Here is a 20016-nt window from a genome sequence, read left to right on the forward strand (position 1 = left end):
GATACAGCACGGTCAACAAATGGTTAAAGTAAAAATCCAGTCAAAATACAAAAAATAATATAGCCTTTATTTCTTTTACGTATCTGTTCTAATTTATATGAAGAGAGACCCTCACTAACCCAAACTGTGCAGCCACAGCATGGTGTAATTGCAGAGTATAGGGGATCCTATATTCCAGTTGTAGGGCTCGAATGTTTTAAACATATGGTCAGAGAACTGATGAGCATATTTAATTCCATAGGTTGCCCAACGAGTCCTCCCTGGAATCTCATGAAGTTTGGGTAACTTCGGATTGCTTCACAAAGGAGGATCGGGAAAGTTCTCTAGAGGGGTTCCACCCACCCTACTTTTACAAATATGGAAACTTTTATAGGAAAGATTAAGGATGTCCTCCCCCTCCTGTAGTAGAAGGGCCATCCCTATACAGCACATTAATAGGAGCTTCATATGAATGGATAGAGGGCAGCCTGGGTAGCCACAGAGGCGTAACACTTACCTGTCCATAGACTTGTCATTCTTCTTCCAATATTTTGAGTCTTCAACGTTGAACCAGCTAAACGATTTCTCCAGAAGCTGCAAAACCAACACACAAATGCTCAAGTTACCAAAAGCAAGTCCAGATAAGAAGTTCCCATTGACTGGACGGGGTTTATACTTCACTGAACAAAATATCTGCCTACTGTATATTAACGACAAGAATGCATTTCACACCGGACTTATTACTTAGTATTGCAACGACCACCATATTCTCTAGGGTGTTAGAAAAAAAAAAAAATTGTTTAATGTTTGGGGGTTCTAAGTAATTTTCTAGAAAAAAAAAAAAAAAGTTTTAACTTATAAACAAATCTCAAAAGAGGCTCTTTAGTTGTCAACTCCGCCTCCCAGGGCCACGACTCCAGGGGGGGGGGATGCGGAATAAATCAAACAATATATAAAAATGGTTGCTTAGGACACATTTTATATGGCTTGATTTTTTCCTCCCCCCTGGAGTCATGACCGTGGGAAACGGGGTTGACAATATGTTTGAACTATTTATAAGAGCCCCATTCATTTCTTAGCCATGATTAAGGCCTGGCGCCCAAAACGCGTTTGATTTTCACATGGCTGTGTTACGAATAAAGGGCATTTGATTATAGCCGTTGCACTGGACCTCCAGCTTTCCCTATAGACGTGTTGAAGAATACGACCTTGTCATCGCAAACTCCTGTACACGAGTTACCTTAACATACAAGGTCTTCAGAGCTTCACCATCTTTGTGCAATGACCCGTTCTCCAAATTTTTCTGAATGATCCGCACCATGTCGTCGTTGAAGGAGGCCTGGAGAGAAAGGGCAATGATATATTTGAAAACCCTGATAGGACGGAAGGGTGGGGGGGGGGGGCGGGGAGAGATTAGAGGAGGGCAGGAAGCAATACTCACTATGGAGTTGTAGTGACCTTCCTCCAAAATTTGCCCAAGAGACTCCAAATCACAGGGAGTGTAGGGACACTTTGTTTCGGCTTCAACATCCGAACACTACAAAAAAAAAAAAAAAAAAAGAAGGGGGAGAAAGTTACAATGTGGGGGGATTTGAAGGATTCTGAGCACCTTTCAATGGAAGGATCAGAGCTCTTATAGTGCGTGTCATCATCTATCTCAATTTCCTGCACACAGATTATGTGAAACCCTCATGTAGGTAAGTGGGTGAAGAGATGACTGTGGTTGTAACTCACGAGCTGTATTACCTGTGAGCAATGCAGGAGAGGAGAGGGAAAGTTTGGAGGTCAGGAGACTTTGCAGGATTTCATGAAAACCGGCAGTCAGTTCTGAGAGCATGGCCTCTCTCCATATTGCACCACCTTCACCCAGACACGGCGGGCATGTATACACCACACTGTCAGGTAGGTTGGAGAGGGTCTCGTACCCCCTCATCTGAAAGAAGAAGAAGAAGAAGAAGAAAAAAAAAAAAAAAAGAAATGGAGGGGACAAGGTTAGGAAAACACCCATGAAGACAAAAAAAAGGTGAGGGGGACAGGGTTGGGGGGGACCCACAAAAACAAAAAGGGGAGAGGGACACGGTTAGTGGGAAGGGCCCACAAAAACAGAAAAGAAAAAAGGGATAGGGGACAGGGGGCATGACTCATGTAAATAAAAAGGGGGAGAGGGACAGCGTTGAAGGTTCCAATTCATTCCTGAGGAAGTGGAGCGAATCCACGAAACGCGTCAAGCTCTTTTGGATGCAGTGATGTTTCCAACCTATGTTTTTATCTTTAAATTTTAGATATTATGTTTTTTGCTACAACAACTATATGACATTGAGTGCTAATCGGCTCCTAATATCATCCACTTAGTGTATCATGATAACATTTGTGTGTATGTACACGTTATGGACTGTGTTATTCTACATGTTACTGATGTGTGTGTGTATATACATGAAATTTCCATGTGTGTAATAATTGCAATGTGTCACATCAGCTACCTTTTATATCAAATAAACATGTCATTACCTTTGACTATTTTTTTACCAATCATATTTCATGTGCCTCATATAAAAGTCCCACGTCTCTCCTGTGTCTCAGATATTAGGGATGGAGATTGCACAACTATACTGTCATGCGCCTCATTTAAAGTCCCGAACCATCTTACTGAATTATTGTTTTTTTGGTAATGCACTAGGTGTGTGCGCCTTCCGTTTTGTTTGTCGCTCCACGTTATACCCAACAGTGCTGCACAACACCCGTTCGCTTGCTAATTTTCCAGGCCTTGCACTCACCAAGGAGCCCTTAGCACTTGGTGTGCACCCACTTATCGTGTTGGGGTATCGTGCACCTATTGTGTTGGGTATAGTGTGGTTTGTTTTGCGCTACAGTATACCCAACAGTACTGCACACCACCTATTCCCTTGCTGCTAATTTTTCACGCCTTGCACTCACCAGTGAGCCCCTCACACTTGGTGGGCACGCACTTCTCGTGTTGGGTACAGTGCGCTTACTTTGTTGGGTATACTGTGGTTTGTTTTGCACCACACTATGCTCAACAGTGCTGCATACCACTCACTTGCTAAATTTTCCAGGCCTTGCATTCACCAAGGAGCCCTTCAAACTTGGTGTGCACCCACTTATCGTGCACCTATTGTGTGGCTTGTTTTGCACTACACTATGCCCAACAGTGCTGCACACCACCCATTTGCTTGCTAATCTTCCACACCTTGCGCTCACCAGTGAGTCCCAAACACTTGGTGGGCACGCACTCATCGTGTTTGGGTACAGTGTGCTTACTGTGTTGGGTATACTGCGGTTTGTTTTGTGCCACACTATGCCCAACAGTGCTGCACACCACCCAATCGCTTGCTAATTTTCCACGCCTTGCACTCACCAAGGAGCCCTTCGCACTTGGCGTGCACCCACTTATCATGCACCCATCGTGCTGGGTATAGTGTGGTTTGTTTTGCGCTACACTATACCCAACAGTGCTGCACACCACCCATTCGCTTGCTGCTAATTTTCCACGCCTTGCACTCAACAGTGAGTTCCTCACACTTGGTGGGCACGCACTTCTCATGTTGGGTACAGTGCGCTTACTGTGTTGGGTATACTGTGGTTTGTTTTGTGCCACACTATGCCCAACAGTGCTGCACACCATCCATTTGCTTCCAGGCCTTGCACTCACCAAGGAGACCTTCGCACTTGGTGTGCACCCACTTATCGTGTTGGGTATAGTGCACCCATCGTGTTGGGTATAGTGCACCCATCGTGTTGGGTATAGCGTAGTTTGTTTTGCGCTAAACTATATACCCAACAGTCCTGCACTTCCTCCATTTGCTTGTGGCTAATTTTCTACGCCTTGCACTCACCAGTGAGCCCCTCGCACTTGGCGTGCACCCACTTATCACACTTGGCGCACAGGATCATCTTGCTGTCGTAGTCGTTTTCTTCATAGCAGCGACTGCACATGGGACAAAAGCTTCCTGTCCAATAGAAAAGAAGACGCTTAGTAACATAACAAAGGACATGCGAGGTAAAGCAAAATATTAAAATTATATACTGTAGAACATAAATCCCACCTTTATTGTACAGGGCAAAGCAAGGTGTACACAGGTTCCCTCCTTCCGTCAGCTCTAGGTCAGCGTCCACTGCGGGACTGGCTCCGCAGCTTTTACAGCGAACGCAGGATGAGCACATCTGCAAAACGCAGGATAGGTCTGAGTGGGTAAATCGGCACATAAGGGCCGGCTGTAGGGTGCAAGCCAGCGATTTGGATTAGCAAAATAAGTCTGAAATTAATTGTTTCCACTCACCCAGCCTTTGCCACTACGTGGCGGCTTATTGGGATAATTTGGTCCGAGGCAATAAATGTGATAATTTGTCTGGCAAAGTTCACACTCCAGCAGAGGCTGCAATACAACACAAAGGATATAAAGGATTCATACCAAGTAATTCACCCAGATTGTCAATTTAAAGCCCAACTCCGGAGCATGACAACGGTATAAAAAACAGACAATCCGCTACCTTTTTAGCTTTCCCCTTGTGCCCACAGACGTTGCAGAATTTGCAGCGCTGGCAGCACCAAATGTCCTCCTGCTCAGGCAGCGGCCTCTCGGACTCCTCCAAACAGAACGTGTGGAAGGGCTCGCAGCACACCCGACAGTACAAAAACTAGAGAGAGGGGGGGGAAAGCGTGAGCCGGAGGAAGTCGAACAGAAACCCCTCCCACATCAAATCGTAAGGTGGCTTTACCTCATGATGTCCGCGGCTGGCGCAGAGCAGGCACACGTGAGTCGGTGTTATAGGGAACGATGTCAATATACTGAGTCCTCCCATCATCCACACGTTCTGCAGGTCGCAGTCCTCCTGAAAGACACATTTCCACAGAAAGAGTAAGTATACCAAAGAAGTAAAAAGGATGCCTTAAATAAAAAGGGACGTCGCTAACAAAAAAAGTTAATTAACCTGTACACATTGACCCCATTTCAGGCACCACGGGAGAGGAGGAAAGCAATGCTCAGATGAATTCCCCTAGGTCTAGAAGGTAGACATAAAAACGGTGCTCTTGGCTAGGACCAAGGCTTATTGCCGAAACACGCAAGATGTAATTTGTGCACTCTGCACACCATAATAAACGTTATTTATTCAGAAGAACAACTTGCCGGCTTTCCATTCTACTCTTTCAAGTTATTTCAGGCACCATCCCCATCAGAGTACTATGGAACATAAGAAAATGGAGTCCACCAACCCCATGCACTAAAACCCACAGTGAAGGGGAAACCAGATAAAAAAAATAAATAAATAAAAAAAAGTTAACAGTTTATTGCAGTTTTTCACACAAACACAGAACAAAACAAAACAAATGTATTATGCTAAACACAAGAAAATTAGCAGAACTGCAGTCATACAAAACTATACAACAGGATGTATGGAATGGGACTGACGATGGACCCTAAATTCCCCCCCCCCACTGACACCCAACAGAGGGGGCACTCCCCCCAACCCTCCTCCTCCCCACCGACGCCCAGCGGTGGAGGCACCCCCCCCCCACCCCACTGACGCCCAGCGGTGGAGGCACCCCCCCTCCGCCCCACTGACGCCCAGCGGTGGAGGCACCCCTCCTCCTCCCCACTGACGCCAAGCGGTGGAGGCACCCCGCCTCCTCCCCACTGATGGGGCACTATGCCTCCAACTGCCCTATTAGTCCCATTAATACCAATAGGGCCCTATTCTGCCCACTGATACCAACAATGGGGCGCTGTTCCTTCCACTAATATCAATGATGGGGCATTGATTATTGCCATTGGGCCCTTTTTTGCTCCAAGTGGGCAAAGTCCTGCCTCCCCTAAAATCTGAAGGATAATAAACTCACCCATTGTTTGGAAAGATTGGAGACCCCTACGTTATTACAATAGTTAAAACACCACATTAAAAAATATTTTTTACTACACCATCAGCCATATCCAAATTGTCTCTTGTAGAGATCCGTAAAGGATTGATGCGTTTGGCACTAATTGCTTCATCAGGATACACACTCATACATGAAAACGGTGATATAGCTCAAACAGGACATTTACAAAAAGTGGAATTACAAATGGAGAAAGTCACAAGAGCCAAAGCTTCCACAATGATGAGTATTAGATATCTGCCCATAAAAAGTTATCTCAAGGCACATCCACCACACTGCATGTATCATGATATACTCCACATATCACCACCAAAGTGGGCCGATCATCCTATGGTCTTTCCACTTGGTCATGAAACATATCCTGTTTGAGCTGTATCACTGGTTTTCATCTATGAGCATGGATCCTGAGGAAGCCAATTAGGTGAAACACGTTGATCCTTTACACAACATTTATTATAGGTTTTTGAAAACAATTTGGATATGGCTGATGGTGTAGTCAAATACAGACTATTTTTTAATGTGGCGATTTAACTAGTGTAATAAAGACTTATTTGATTGATGCGATGTGTATGTCTATTTCAGCACAACTACATGTCCCGTGTTTTGTGGTCTCCCTTCATCCAGGCATTTAGGTCATTGGGCTGGTGGATTGCAATTTCTTTTGTTCTATACGTCTCTAACATTCCAGTGTTCTTTAAAGATTGCAGTAAAAGAAAAGAAAAGGAAAAAAATCTCACCTTGAAGTCTACGCGCAGGCGGTGGGTTCCATCGGAAGATTTGATTTTGGTTGAGGCGCCGTTCAAGGTTGAGTCCTTCGGAATGGAAGAGAAAAAGACTGTGAATAAAACGGAGGAAGCAGGATAGAGGACCAAGCTGCAGAGGACTATCTGACTATAGTAGACCCACCTGCTCCTGGCCCGATCTGGCACGGAGGATCACGGGCTGCTGGGGAACTCTGCGTGGCTTATTCTGCTCCTCCGAGTCCTGAGGAAGTAAATCTGTGACATGACAAGAAACAGATTTTTTTCTCCCCCTAGAAAACACGTCGCTAAGAACTATACGTACAGATCAGAAACAGCAAACAGGCTAGGGAGATCTCCGGACTTTAGAAAAAGAGAGAACATTACGCTCGGAGACGTCGAACCTTTAGCTTAAACGAAAGAGTTAACGACTCTTACCGGACTCTCGCCGCTGTTTCCTGCGGGGGGCGCTCGGACTCGGTTCGAAGTCTGAATCCTCTGAGTCGGGGAATAGGTCGTAGCAAGGGCGTTGCCTCACGCAGCGTCGGGTGGATTTTCGCTGGGACTGGACGCCGGGCTCTAGGCGGTCGGAAGCTTCTGTGTCATCGTTTCGACAGATTTCAACAAAAGAATGGTTGGAATCGGAGCTGCTCTCTCGTGCTTGGAGGTGTCGGATGGGTTTTCGGCCTGTAGGTGGATTAGGAAAGATAAACGTATATTTTTTAAAATAAAAGTCTACAGTGTTCTTTATCGCTCTTTACATCCCCCTTTGAGCAGGATTCTGAAGGTTACATTCAAGTACAGAGAGTCTAAATATACACACAGTAAAAGGGAATTTTTTGGGGGGGTGGGGATTGAGGTCAAAGCCTTTTGTGACCAACTCTGAGAAACGGGCTCACCTTTCTGTGCCTGCCTCTGCTGTCTTCTGGCTTCTATTCGTTCACATCTCCGGTACCTGGAGAGAGACAAGAAAAGAACACAAGCGTAAATCTGTATCCCAAAGTCCAGAACTTAATCACCACCATCCCTCTCCTCTTCCAAAATTGCTGTAGACCAATGTTTCTCAACTCTGGTCTTCATGTACCCCCAAGCAGGTCATGTTTTCAGGCATTCTATTATTTTGCACAGGTGATTTGATCAGTTTCACTGCCTTAGTAATTACCACAGCTGTTTCATCTGAGGGAAATATTGAAAACATGACCTGTTGGGTTGGGGGGTACTTGAGGACTGGTGTTGAGAAACATTGCTGTAAACCAGCGGTCCCAAAACTGCAGCCCCCGGGTTGGATGTGTCCCTTTGCTTGCCTTTATCCAGTCCTTGGGGAAACTATTCCCCCGCCAGGGGAAACTATTCCTCCCCCACTGGCACCAACGAGGGAAACTATTCCTCCCCCACTGGCACCAACGAGGGAAACTATTCCTCCCCCACTGACATCAACGAGAGAAACTACTCCCCCCCCCACTGGCACCAACGAGGGAAACTATCCCCCCCCCCCCCACTGGAACCAACGATGGCGTTGTTTACTTTCACTGACACCAACGAGGGGCACTAGTCCTCCCACTGATACCAATGTTGGAGCACTATTCGTCATACTGACACCACCAATAAGGCACTATTCTTTTCACCGACACCAGGACATTTTCTACTACTGACAACAGTCCTGCCCCCCTAAAGTTAAAAGGACAGTAAACTGGCCCTTTGTTTAGAAAGGTTGGAGACCCCTGTTGTAGACTGACATCTGTACCTTTGAGTCCTGAATTAATCACAACCATGCCTCCCCCTCCTTTGTAAGTTGTGCTCAACAACTTTCTTCATATATTTTAGCGCTGCACTTTTTTTCTACACATGCCTCCCCATCCTGCCTTCGATGAGGTGTGTAGACTGAGGTCTGTACCCTAAAGTCCTGAATTCACCACCTCCATACCTTCCCTCCCCCTTATCAATGAGGTGTTCACTCTCTGCCGTAGAGTCTAGGACTCATCACCACCATCCCTCTAGTCTTCAATGATTAGTGTAGACCAGAGTCTGCATCCTTGATTCCTGAATTGACCCACCACCGTACATTTCCACCCCGTCATCGATGTGTACGTCGGGGTCTATATTCTCAAGTCCACAATTATTTCACCATCCCTCCCCACCCCATGATTTGTGTACACTGGGGTGACTATCCTAATGTCCAGAATTTATCACCACCATCCCTTTCTGATCTCAATGGTGTGAGTGCAATGGCGTCCGATTGGGTCCTCATTCACATTTTGACAGTAGTAGAGAAATTACAAAACACAGCCCTCGCCATTGGCCAGTATAAGGCCTCTGCCACAGGCAAGCCAATCGCTACTCTGGCACCCCTCTGACTACGTTCTGTGGAACGAAACGTGTAAGGGTGGAGGCCAAGCGGTGACGTCATCACGCCAGCCTGGACAAGTTTGCCTGTTAATGCCTGGCTGTTTCTTTTTTTGTGAGTATATTGGTCGCTTTTAATAGTGTGTTTGAGAATAAATGCACTACGAGGTTCGTTCCTTTATGTGTGATCCCAATTCTCCTTCCTTTCAAAAACCTGCAAAAAATCTACCTCTGTGTAGGAAATCAACCATGCTTACACGCAGCATTGTTTTTTGGTGTTGGGCCCGCCAAACTTTGTCTTGTCCTTGCAGTTTACGCATTTGCCGCAGTCTTCCATCACGTTGCAGCCTTTGCACTTGCCGCATCTGGCCATTCGTAGCCTCACCCTGGAGGCGGGCCGCGGCCGGCGGATAGGAGGCGCCGGCGGCTGTCTGATGGGTCTCGGCCTGGTGACGGTGGTGGGCTCCGGCTCTGAGGCAGATGAATCTGAAATGCAGAAAAAAAAAAAAAAATTAAATTAAAAAGGGGGAATCCAGACAAAAGGATAACTACACAGGGACTACCAAAAACGATGTCAAGTCACGCACAAACTCCTGTGTGATCTTCCACCTATTCTTTGGTATATATGGCACAGCAAAAAAAAAAAAAAAACAGGAGGGCGGGGGGGGGGGGGGCAACAAGCAGCATTACTTAGAGCCTGAAACTTTACAGATCTGACCATCTCTCACCTTCTCGAGGTGCTGCTGCTGCTGGCACTACGGTCTCTCTCTCGCACAGCGGCAAGGCACTCAGCCTGGGGATGTCCTCTGGGATCATAGCTCGTGGCTTCCCAAGAGCGACGGCGGGATGACGGCACACATGTTTGATCCGGGGTCCTTGCACTGGGGAATCCTGCCCCTGACGAGAAGGGAAAAAAAAAAAAAGTCAAAAGTCAAATCTGCCCCACAATCCCTAGCTGGGCTCCCCCTGCTGTCAGAACTGATTATTACCTGCACAGCCAAAGTTGTAGGGCCATTTTCTCGCTGGGTTAGATCTTTTGAAGAATTAGCATTTGCACCCTAAAAAAAAAAAATAAATAAAAAAAGCCATAAGTTTAACCGCTTAACCAATACCGGGCACTTTCCCCCCCTTTCTGCCCAGGCCAATTTTCAGCTTTCAGCGCTGTCGCACTTTGAATGACAATTGCGCGGTCATGCTACACTGTAACCATATAAAATTTTTATCATTTTGTTTCCACAAATAGAGCTTTCCTTTGGGGGTATTTAACCACCTCTGCGGTTTTTATTTTTTGCGCAACAAAATCAAAAAATACTGAAAACTTTGAGAAAAAAAAATTAAAAACAAAAAAAAGTTAGTTATAAAATTTTGTAAATAAGTTTTCTCCTTCACTAATGGGGCTGCATTGACGGGCACTGATAAGGCGGCACCGATCGGGAGGCACTGGCAGGCATTACCGATCAGGAGGCACTGGCAGGCATTACCGATCAGGAGGCACTGGCAGGCATTACCGATCAGGAGGCACTGGCAGGCATTACCGATAAGGAGGCACTGGCAGGCAATACCGATCAGGAGGCACTGGCAGGCAATACCGATAAGGAGGCACTGGCAGGCAATACCGATCAGGAGGCACTGGCAGGCAATACCGATCAGGAGGCACTGGCAGGCAATACCGATCAGGAGGCACTGGCAGGCAATACCGATCAGGAGGCACTGGCAGGCAATACCGATCAGGAGGCACTGGCAGGCAATACCGATAAGGAGGCACTGGCAGGCATTACCGATAAGGAGGCACTGGCAGGCATTACCGATAAGGAGGCACTGGCAGGCATTACCGATAAGGAGGCACTGGCAGGCATTACCGATCAGGAGGCACCGGCAGGCAATACCGATCAGGAGGCACTGGCAGGCAATACCGATCAGGAGGCACCGGCAGGCAATACCGATCAGGAGGCACTGGCAGGCAATACCGATCAGAAGGCACTGGCAGGCATTATTTGTGGGCACCGATTGGCATACTTTGTGGGCACTGGCATCCCTGGTGGAGATGGGTGGCATGCCTGGTGGTCAGTGGTGGGCATATCTGGTGGTCCTATGTGGGCATCCTTGGGGGAGGGGGGGGCCTCCACTGATGATCAGCGCAGACCCCTCATCAGGAGAGCAGCTGATTGGCTCTCCTCTACTAACATCTGTCAGTCAGATGCAAGTGAGGAAATGCAGATACACGGTTTTTCCTGTTTACACCATCAGAGGCTCTTTATCTAGATGCGCTGGCACCACCGATCACCGCGCACCCCCGTGGGCGCATGCCGGCTGTTCTCCTTAAAGACATCATAGGATGTCCAGTCAGGATAACGGAAGCACTACCTGGCCGTCATTCTACTATAGGCCGGGTGGGAAGTGGTTAAGGACTGGTCCATGTACATATACTGTGGCAGGGCAGCCCTTAAGCACAAAATCACATACCTGTACGTAATTTTTTTCAAGGGCTATGGGGCGCATGCACACGCTGCCGGAGCACCGCTCCCGCTGTGATTAGACACAGTCGGAGCCAATCAGCAGGTCCAGTGGACCTGATGTCTGCCGGGAACCTAGCGATCTTTTGAAGAGAGGCAGAACGGCGGTCTGCTAGTAAAGACGACGGAGATCTTGTGTTTCTGCTAAGCAGGAACACGGATTTCTGTCTTCCTACAGTTAAACCATCCCCCACGCGACCCCGCGTACATTTACCGCAGAGCGGCAGCTCCTGTGCCCAGAACCACGTACAGGTATGCGATTCTGCACTTCCAGGTCTGCATCGTGGCACCCGCACCGCCAGAGCCTGTGATTGGACACAGTGGGAGCCAATTAGCGGATCTGGCAGACACCAGACTAAGCAGAAACATGGATCTGTCTTCCCACAGTGCAACCACCCCTAACAGAAAACTTCCCCTAGGCACACATTTAACCCTTTGATCACTTCTGATGTTAACCCCTTCCCTGCCAGTGTCATTAGTATGAGTGACCGCATTTTTGTTTTTTTTTAGCACTGATCACTGTATTGGTCCCCCAAAAAGTGTCGGTACGGTGTCCGATTTGTCTGCCGCAATGTCGCAAACCCAAAAAAAAAAAAAAAAAAGGAAGGGGTAGTAATACCGCCATTACTACAATTAAAAAAAAAAATGCCCATAAATCTATCCCATAGTTTGTAGGTGTGATAGCTTTTGCACAAACCAATCAATATACGCTTATTGGGATTTTTTTTTTTTTTTAACCAAAAATATGTAGCCCGAATATATACTGGCCTAATTCGGTGAAGAAAAGGGACATCAATTTTATTTGGGTACAACGTCACAAAAGCTGATCATACCTCATTTGAAAGCGGTGCTCGGAGATCACGTGACCGGCCGGCTCTCTCCTCCTCCCCTCCTGGCTGTAAGTGGGGGAATCTCGGCTCCACCTGCTGCAGCTGTCAGATGGGGAAAGAGAGGCGGCCGATCACGTGATCGCCACTCTCAAATGAGGTATAATCAGCTTTTATAAAACACACACGGGGGGGGGGGGGGGGGGACGACACACAGGATTAGGAGACAGAGGATAGTATGGTAATGTCTGAGAGGCTTAACATCCACTTTCAGGGATTTCCTTGTTCACTAAAAGTAATGTCCCCCATTGGAAGACTTCCCCTTTATTACTTTTTTTGGGGGCATCCCCAGAGAATTTCCCCACAAAATAGAGCTTTCTTTTGGTGGTATTTGAGCACCTCTGCGGCTTTTATTTTTTGCTCTATAAACAAAAAAAGACCAACAAAAAGGGAAAAAAGAAATAAATAAACCACACACAAAAACAAACACACACATTTATAAAAATATATTTTCTTCATCAATTTAGGCCGATATGTATTCTGCTACATATTTTTGGAAAAACAAAAAAACAAAAAAACAAAACGTATATTGATTGGTTTGCACAAAAGTTATACAACCTACAAACTTTAGGATATAGTTTTTTATTTATTCATTACTAGTAATGGCGGTGCTCAGCAACTTATAGCGGGACTGCGATATTGTGGCGTATAAATTGGACACTCTTGATACTTTTTTGGGGGACCAGCGACACCAAAACAGGGATCAGTGCTAAACAATATGAACTGTGACTATTCCAATGACACTGGCTGGCAAGGGGTTACCGGGTGATCAAAGGGTTAAATGTGTCCCTAGAGTGCTTGCCAACTGTGTGGGGGCGGTGCTTTAACTGAGGGAAGAGAGAGATTCATGTTCCTGCTTAGCAGAAACAAAAGATCTCTCTCTTCCCTAACAGAACGGCGATCTGCCTTGTTTACATAGGCAGACCGCCATTCTGCCTCTGTAGGGAATGATCGGCGGGTCCCGGTGGATAATGGGTCTGCCGGACCCGCTGATTGGCTCCTGCTGTGTCCAATTACAGACGCTGGCGGCGTGTCGCAGACCCAGAAGTGCAGAATCTCGTACCGGTATGGGATTCTGCGCACAGGAGGACCCGCCTCCCCAAAACGTACATGGAGCAGTCAGCAAGAGGTTAAGACAGCCAACACAGAGTAGAAAGCATCCTCTGTAGTGGAACAAAAAGGAGAAAGGGGGCGCCAAATAAACGTAGCATTAAAATCATTCCCTTCATTAAAAAAAAAAAAAAAAAAACAATTGGCAACTCACGGGCAAATCTCTACAAGAACAACGCTGTCTGTCCCACTTGTGTCCCCTCCTGCTTGTGCAACCACCAGGCTCTGTGTAGAAGGCTCAGGACCTCTATAAAAGGATATTACAAGTGCCATTAATCACCCCTGGGGCGCACGTGCGGAAGTGACGTCACGTGGGTGAAGCTGCGCATTTCAGAGAGAGCTTCCGTCTCTTTTCCTCAGGCCAAGCCATTGGCCTGGAGAAAGAACAGGAAGCTCTAAAACGCGTAGCCACGCCAACAGGACAACCCATGTGACGTCACTTCCGCACGTGCGCCCCAGGGTGGTTAATGGCACTTACGATATCCTCTTCTAGAGGTCCTGAGCCTTCTACATAGAGCCTGGTGGTTGCACCAGGCGAACGGGACAGACAGCTGTGTTCTTGTGGAGGAGATATGCCCTTGATCTGGTAACCCATTGAGTTCCTAATTGCATTTCATTAAAGTGGATGGATTTTAAATGATACACTTGGTTGGCGCCCCTCCTTTTTGTTCCATGACTGGAAATACACTAAAAAGGTAACATCTGAGTACTACACAAGCAGGAAGAGACACAAGTGGGCCAGACAGTGGTGTTCTTGCCTTTGATCTGGTAACTCAGTGTTGTGCCAATAGTATTTTTATAAAGTGAGCAATTTTGACGCTACACTTATTCGGCGCCCCCTTTCTCCTTTTATTACATTACTGAAAACGCACTAAAAATGTGTCCTTTTGGTCTTACGCAAGCTGGAAGAGACATCAGTGGGACAGACGGCAATATACTTGTGGAGATGCGCCTTTGATCGGTTAACCCAGCAAGGTGCTAATTGCATTTTAATAAAGTGGATGATTTTATTGCTACACTTAGTTGGCGCCCCCTTTCTCCTTTTTGTTCCATTACTGGAAATACAGATAAAATGTAACATCTGGGTCCTACACAAGCAGGAAGCGACACAAGTGGGACAGACAGTGGTGTTCTTGTGGAGATATGCCTTTTATCTAGTAACCCAGTGAGTTGCCAATTGTATTTTAATAAAGAGAATGATTTTAATGAATGAATGAAAAATTTATAAAGCGCTGCTAATGCGAACTGAATCGCCTCAAGGCGCTAAGTCTAATGCCACACTTGGTTGGTGTCCCCTTTCTCCTTTTTATCCCCCATTACTGGAAATACACTAAAAGGTGTCCTTTTGGTCTTACCTGATCAGCACTCTTCTGTTTGTCGATCTTGAAAAGCTGTATTTTGGCCTTCTCCAAAAGGCTGATGACTTTCTTGTCTGTGCCGGACAGGGATAGTTCCGTAGGAGGGAAAGTCAAGACACCTTGTGAGCTCTCTGGAGACTGGAACTCAGACTTCACTGCAACTTTACAGATGGGGTTTTCTCCAGGAAACAGAGTCATGGCCTCAATTTTGAGAGGTCTCACGGAAGCATCATGCACCTCGTTGGGTCGGAATTTACTCTCAGTCTTCAAGCTTAGGGACTGTACTGGCTCAGGAAGCTTTACAGTTTGTTGGGAGTTTGGAGAAACGGGGTCTACAAACAGAGGTAATGCCAAATGGTTTGCCCTTCTTCCTACGGGCTGTGGTTCTTGTTTGGCGACAGTGGTCGAGAGATCTGGCGGGGAACCAGCCACAGCGGCCGAAGCATGGTCTGACAAGTGAATCCTACTTGTGGTCACAGAAGCCTTTTTGGCCTCGTTCTCCTGAAGAGAGACAGACTGGTAGATTTTCAAGTGTGCTGCGCTGGGGGTGAACTGCGGCGCGCGAAGGAGTGGAGAGCGCTTAACAGATTCGGGCTTGGGGGGTGGGTCAGAAGGAAGTGGGGAGGTTGGGGCTGATGGAGGGGTGCTGGGCTTCACAGGATCCTCTGAAGATTCAGGGGAGGACAGGCGTACAGGAGGCTGAGAAGAACTTGGCGTTTCTTGCGTCTCAGGAGCAGAAATATTGAACGAGTTCCAGCGAAACGTAGGAGCTCGCAGAATGTTCTTGCGCAAGCCATCAGGAGTGGGGGGAACAGGAGCGGACTCCAGAGTGGGTGATGAAGCCGCAGATGAAGACGTGGAGGACGATGGTGAGGAGTCCGTTTCAGGAGATGCTGGAGGTAGCGTGTTGAGGTGATCATCTTCATTAAAAAGACTAAAACATGGATTAGCAGGAGACAAAAGGGTGTCGGAAAGGACCTGCTTCTCCATCTCGCCCAAAGCAGCCATTGGCTCCGACAAGCTCTTCTTGGGCTGCGTGTCTGCGACGTTTGGTAGGTCTTCTTCGATGAGCCTTCGAGGAATTTTAATCACGCGGGAAGGACGTGCATTCACAACAGGCTTGACAGACACTGTGGTGTCGGCAGCAACAGCTTTGGAAGGTTGAGCTAGGAGATGCGACTGGGCTTTGCTCTGGGCCTCCTTCACCCTGGCCACAAGCTTTTGAACGGCTGCCCGGTCAGCATGCAGAGAACTAGTCCGCTTTGCTTTCTTGTTCTTTTTCAAAAGCCCAAGGGGTTTCAGTGAAGGCTGCTGTTCAGCCATTGACGAGGAGTCATTAACTGGATCAACAGGCTCGCTTACTGCTGCTGCTAACCGAATGGGAGCAGACTCTGTTTCTGGAAGAGGCTCTGTTGGTTTTAAAGGGTCAGTCAATTTCGCCTCCTCCAAAGGCATCTCCACCAATGAACTGTTCTCAAGTTTAACTCCTTCCTCGTGTCCTTCAACAGGTGGCGGGGTTAAATCCGGACCATCTTCAATAGGCTGTTCAGATGTTTCGTCTTTAGCAAGCAATGACTCTGGCCTGGGTTCTGTAGACTGTCCATTGCCTTCTAAAGGTTCTGCATCGACCAGTATTCTTTCATCGTGAACCTTCTGGCTAATATTAGCTTCAGGATTCTCTTCGCTGTCATCATCGTCATCTCTGGGTTCTTCTATACACCCTTGCCAGTGCTCTGCTCTTAGTTTCCATTTCACCTTCCGCACTTGCCTATCTCGTTGCCCCTTTCTCTTAAGAGGAAGACGTGACTTATCTTGCTCAGCCTCCATTTTGGAGGCTTGTTCTTCAACCTTCCCTTTGGCTCCAGGAGAACCCTGTCCAGTTGGTTGGTCAGCATTAGAAGTGGAAGGTTTAGAGGAATCTTCAAGAACTATGTTGGCATTGGCTGCCTTGGAAACTTCCCTTTCATAACTTCCTATATCCACTCTGTTATCAACATTAGCAGGATGCTCTTCAACAAGAGCGACTGTACTGTCTTTTGCTGGGACCTCCTGGTCACTAGGGCTGAAAACCTCAGATTTTGCTTTTGGCTTGCGCGTCAAACCTCTTCTATAGGACAACCATCTATCTCTCCCCCTCCGACGTTTATTTTTCTTTGAAGCACCGCCAGAGCTGGTCTGTACCTTTACAGGAGTCGAGAGGTCAGTGTGGTGGTTGTGGGAGGCTACCTCTGACTCTTTTGGAGAAACTAAAAATGAAGTATTTATGCCGTACAAAGAAGGGTCCAGTTGTGTGAGATGAACTCGAACGATCTTGTCCGGGGTGAAACCATGCATAGATGTAGGCAACGTCAGAGGCTCTTGCTTAACTGTTGCTGCCGTAGGGCTCACTTGCTTGGCCTTGGACATGGGCGGGCTTCCTTCTTTACAGGGAGAAACCACAGCTGGAGAAGTCGGAGGGGATTTCGGACCTGTTTGAGAACACCAAAAATAGGTTTAAAAGAATGAGAATCACAAAAGCACGTACCTCCAATTATGAAAAGTGATGACAATAACATTACCAGTATGAAAATTGAACAATTTGGCATTAAAAAAAAAAAAAAAAAAAAAAAAAAAATATCCCTTGAAAACTTAACATACATTAACTATCAAGAGAAAGGTCTATCCAATGCAAGTAAATACAACACATCTATCTACTAATGCTATGAACATAAGGACAAAAAATGGTTAATGTTGATTGAGAGAGTTTAGTTCAGCTTTAACCACTTCAATACCGGGCATTTTCACCCCCTTCCTCCCCAGGCCAAATTTTCAGCTCTGTCACACTTTGAATGACAATCGCCTGGTGACGCTACACTGTACCCATGTGAAATTTTTATTTTACATTTTTAACCCCTTTGCGGCCTCGGCTTTCGGGGGTTATACCGGGATGATGCCCGCAGCGGCAGGCATCATCCTGGTACTGTTTTTTAGAGCGGGCGATCGGCTTTCCAGGGATAACAACCGATGCGGCTAAAAGCTCTGACTGGGCCTCCCGTCCCACCGGGAGAAACGATCCGCGATACGGCACTTCCGGAGTCTAGCCACAGACTGGAACGAAGCCTGAAAACATGACCGGTTGGTGCTCCTCAAGGACTGAAATTGAGAAAAAAAAAAACACTGGGTGAACACCACTGGACTTCTAAATGGCCATGGAACAGTGCCGGGACAAGGTCATCTAGCGCCCAGGGCGAAGATGGCGACTATCGACGCCCCCACCAGGAGGAGTCCCCCTTCTACATCAGGTGTCCCCCATGATGCAGGGTTTTGCGTCCCCCTGCATAGGGAGATCAGTACTCTCAGCATCTCCATCTCTCTGCTCATGTGACAAGTCTAATGACAGGGGGAGAGGATGGACACAGTCCGCCCTCTTTCCTCAGCAGCACAGTGCTGAGACTGAGAACAGTTCTGTCTCAGCACCAGTTCATTTCCGCCCCATGCAGGCTGCAGGGAGGAGAAAGCCGAAAACCCCATCCAGCAGCAGCTTGACCGGAGAGAGACATCCCACCTCCCTTGACCGGGGGGGGGGGGGGAAGCAACGCTGCCCCTCCTTTGACCGTGGGGGGGGGGGGGGGAGCGACAACGCTGCCCCTCCCTTGACCGGGGGGGGGGGGAGCGACAACGTTGCCCCTCCCTTGACCGGGGGGGGGGGAGCGACAACGCTGCCCCTCCCTTGACCGGGGGGGGGGGGGGAGCGACAACGCTGCCCCTCCCTTGACCGGGGGGGGGGAGCGACAACGCTGCCCCTCCCTTGACCGGGGGGGGGGAGCGACAACGCTGCCCCTCCCTTGACCGGGGGGGGGGGGAGCGACAACGCTGCCCCTCCCTTGACCGGGGGGGGGGGGGAGCGACAACGCTGCCCCTCCCTTGACCGGGGGGGGGGGAGCAACGCTGCCCCTCCCTTGACCGGGGGGGAGCAACGCTGCCCCTCCCTTGACCGGGGGGGGGGGGCGACAACGCTGCCCCTCCCTTGACCGGGGGGGGGAGCGACAACGCTGCCCCTCCCTTGACCGGGGGGGGGAGCGACAACGCTGCCCCTCCCTTGACCGGGGGGGGGGGAGCAACGCTGCCCCTCCCTTGACCGGGGGGGAGCAACGCTGCCCCTCCCTTGACCGGGGGGGGGGGCGAAACGCTGCCCCTCCCTTGACCGGGGGGGGGGGGGCGACAACGCTGCCCCTCCCTTGACCGGGGGGGGGAGCGACAACGCTGCCCCTCCCTTGACCGGGGGAGCGACAACGCTGCCCCTCCCTTGACCGGGGGGGGGGAGCAACGCTGCCCCTCCCTTGACCGGGGGGGGGGGGAACGCTGGCCCTCCCTTGACCGGGGGGGGGGGGGGGCGAAACGCTGCCCCTCCCTTGACCGGGGGGGGGCGACAACGCTGCCCCTCCCTTGACCGGGGGGGAGCGACAACGCTGCCCCTCCCTTGACCGGGGGGGGGGGAGCGACAACGCTGCCCCTCCCTTGACCGGGGGGGGGAGCGACAACGCTGCCCCTCCCTTGACCGGGGGGGGAGCGACAACGCTGCCCCTCCCTTGACCGGGGGGGAGCAACGCTGCCCCTCCCTTGACCGGGGGGGGGGGAGCAGCTGCCCCTCCCTTGACCGGGGGGGAGCAACGCTGCCCCTCCCTTGACCGGGGGGGGGAGCAACGCTGCCCCTCCCTTGACCGGGGGGGGGGGAGCAACGCTGCCCCTCCCTTGACCGGGGGGGGGAGCAGCGCTGCCCCTCCCTTGACCGGGGGGAGCAGCGCTGCCCCTCCCTTGACCGGGGGGGAGAGCAGCGCTGCCCCTCCCTTGACCGGGGGGGGAGCAGCGCTGCCCCTCCCTTGACCGGGGGGGGAGCAGCGCTGCCCCTCCCTTGACCGGGGGGGGAGCAGCGCTGCCCCTCCCTTGACCGGGGGGGGGAGCAGCGCTGCCCCTCCCTTGACCGGGGGGGGGAGCAGCGCTGCCCCTCCCTTGACCGGGGGGGGAGCAGCGCTGCCCCTCCCTTGACCGGGGGGGGGAGCAGCGCTGCCCCTCCCTTGACCGGGGGGGGGAGCAGCGCTGCCCCTCCCTTGACCGGGGGGGGGGAGCAGCGCTGCCCCTCCCTTGACCGGGGGGGGGGAGCAGCGCTGCCCCTCCCTTGACCGGGGGGGGGGAGCAGCGCTGCCCCTCCCTTGA

At 49.6% G+C, this 20016-nt stretch overlaps 1 protein-coding gene across 1 annotated transcript in view; it reads right to left on the minus strand.

Moving 5' to 3' along the window:
• Positions 1-20016, minus strand: part of KMT2B (lysine methyltransferase 2B) — a gene marked incomplete in the record, with an annotated part of 64903 nt that overhangs the window by 23881 nt on the left and 21006 nt on the right. Inside the window, 18 exon segments of the mRNA XM_073601614.1 lie at positions 497-573; positions 1220-1318; positions 1421-1516; positions 1726-1749; positions 1751-1907; positions 3830-3947; positions 4044-4161; positions 4278-4373; positions 4489-4635; positions 4717-4830; positions 6610-6684; positions 6779-6870; positions 7051-7299; positions 7512-7567; positions 9213-9441; positions 9684-9852; positions 9945-10013; positions 14821-17291. Coding sequence (XP_073457715.1) covers positions 497-573; positions 1220-1318; positions 1421-1516; positions 1726-1749; positions 1751-1907; positions 3830-3947; positions 4044-4161; positions 4278-4373; positions 4489-4635; positions 4717-4830; positions 6610-6684; positions 6779-6870; positions 7051-7299; positions 7512-7567; positions 9213-9441; positions 9684-9852; positions 9945-10013; positions 14821-17291 — 4456 coding nt within the window.

This window comes from Aquarana catesbeiana, linkage group LG10 (genome assembly GCF_042186555.1).
Source record: "Aquarana catesbeiana isolate 2022-GZ linkage group LG10, ASM4218655v1, whole genome shotgun sequence".
NCBI classification, from domain to species: Eukaryota; Metazoa; Chordata; class Amphibia; order Anura; family Ranidae; genus Aquarana; species Aquarana catesbeiana.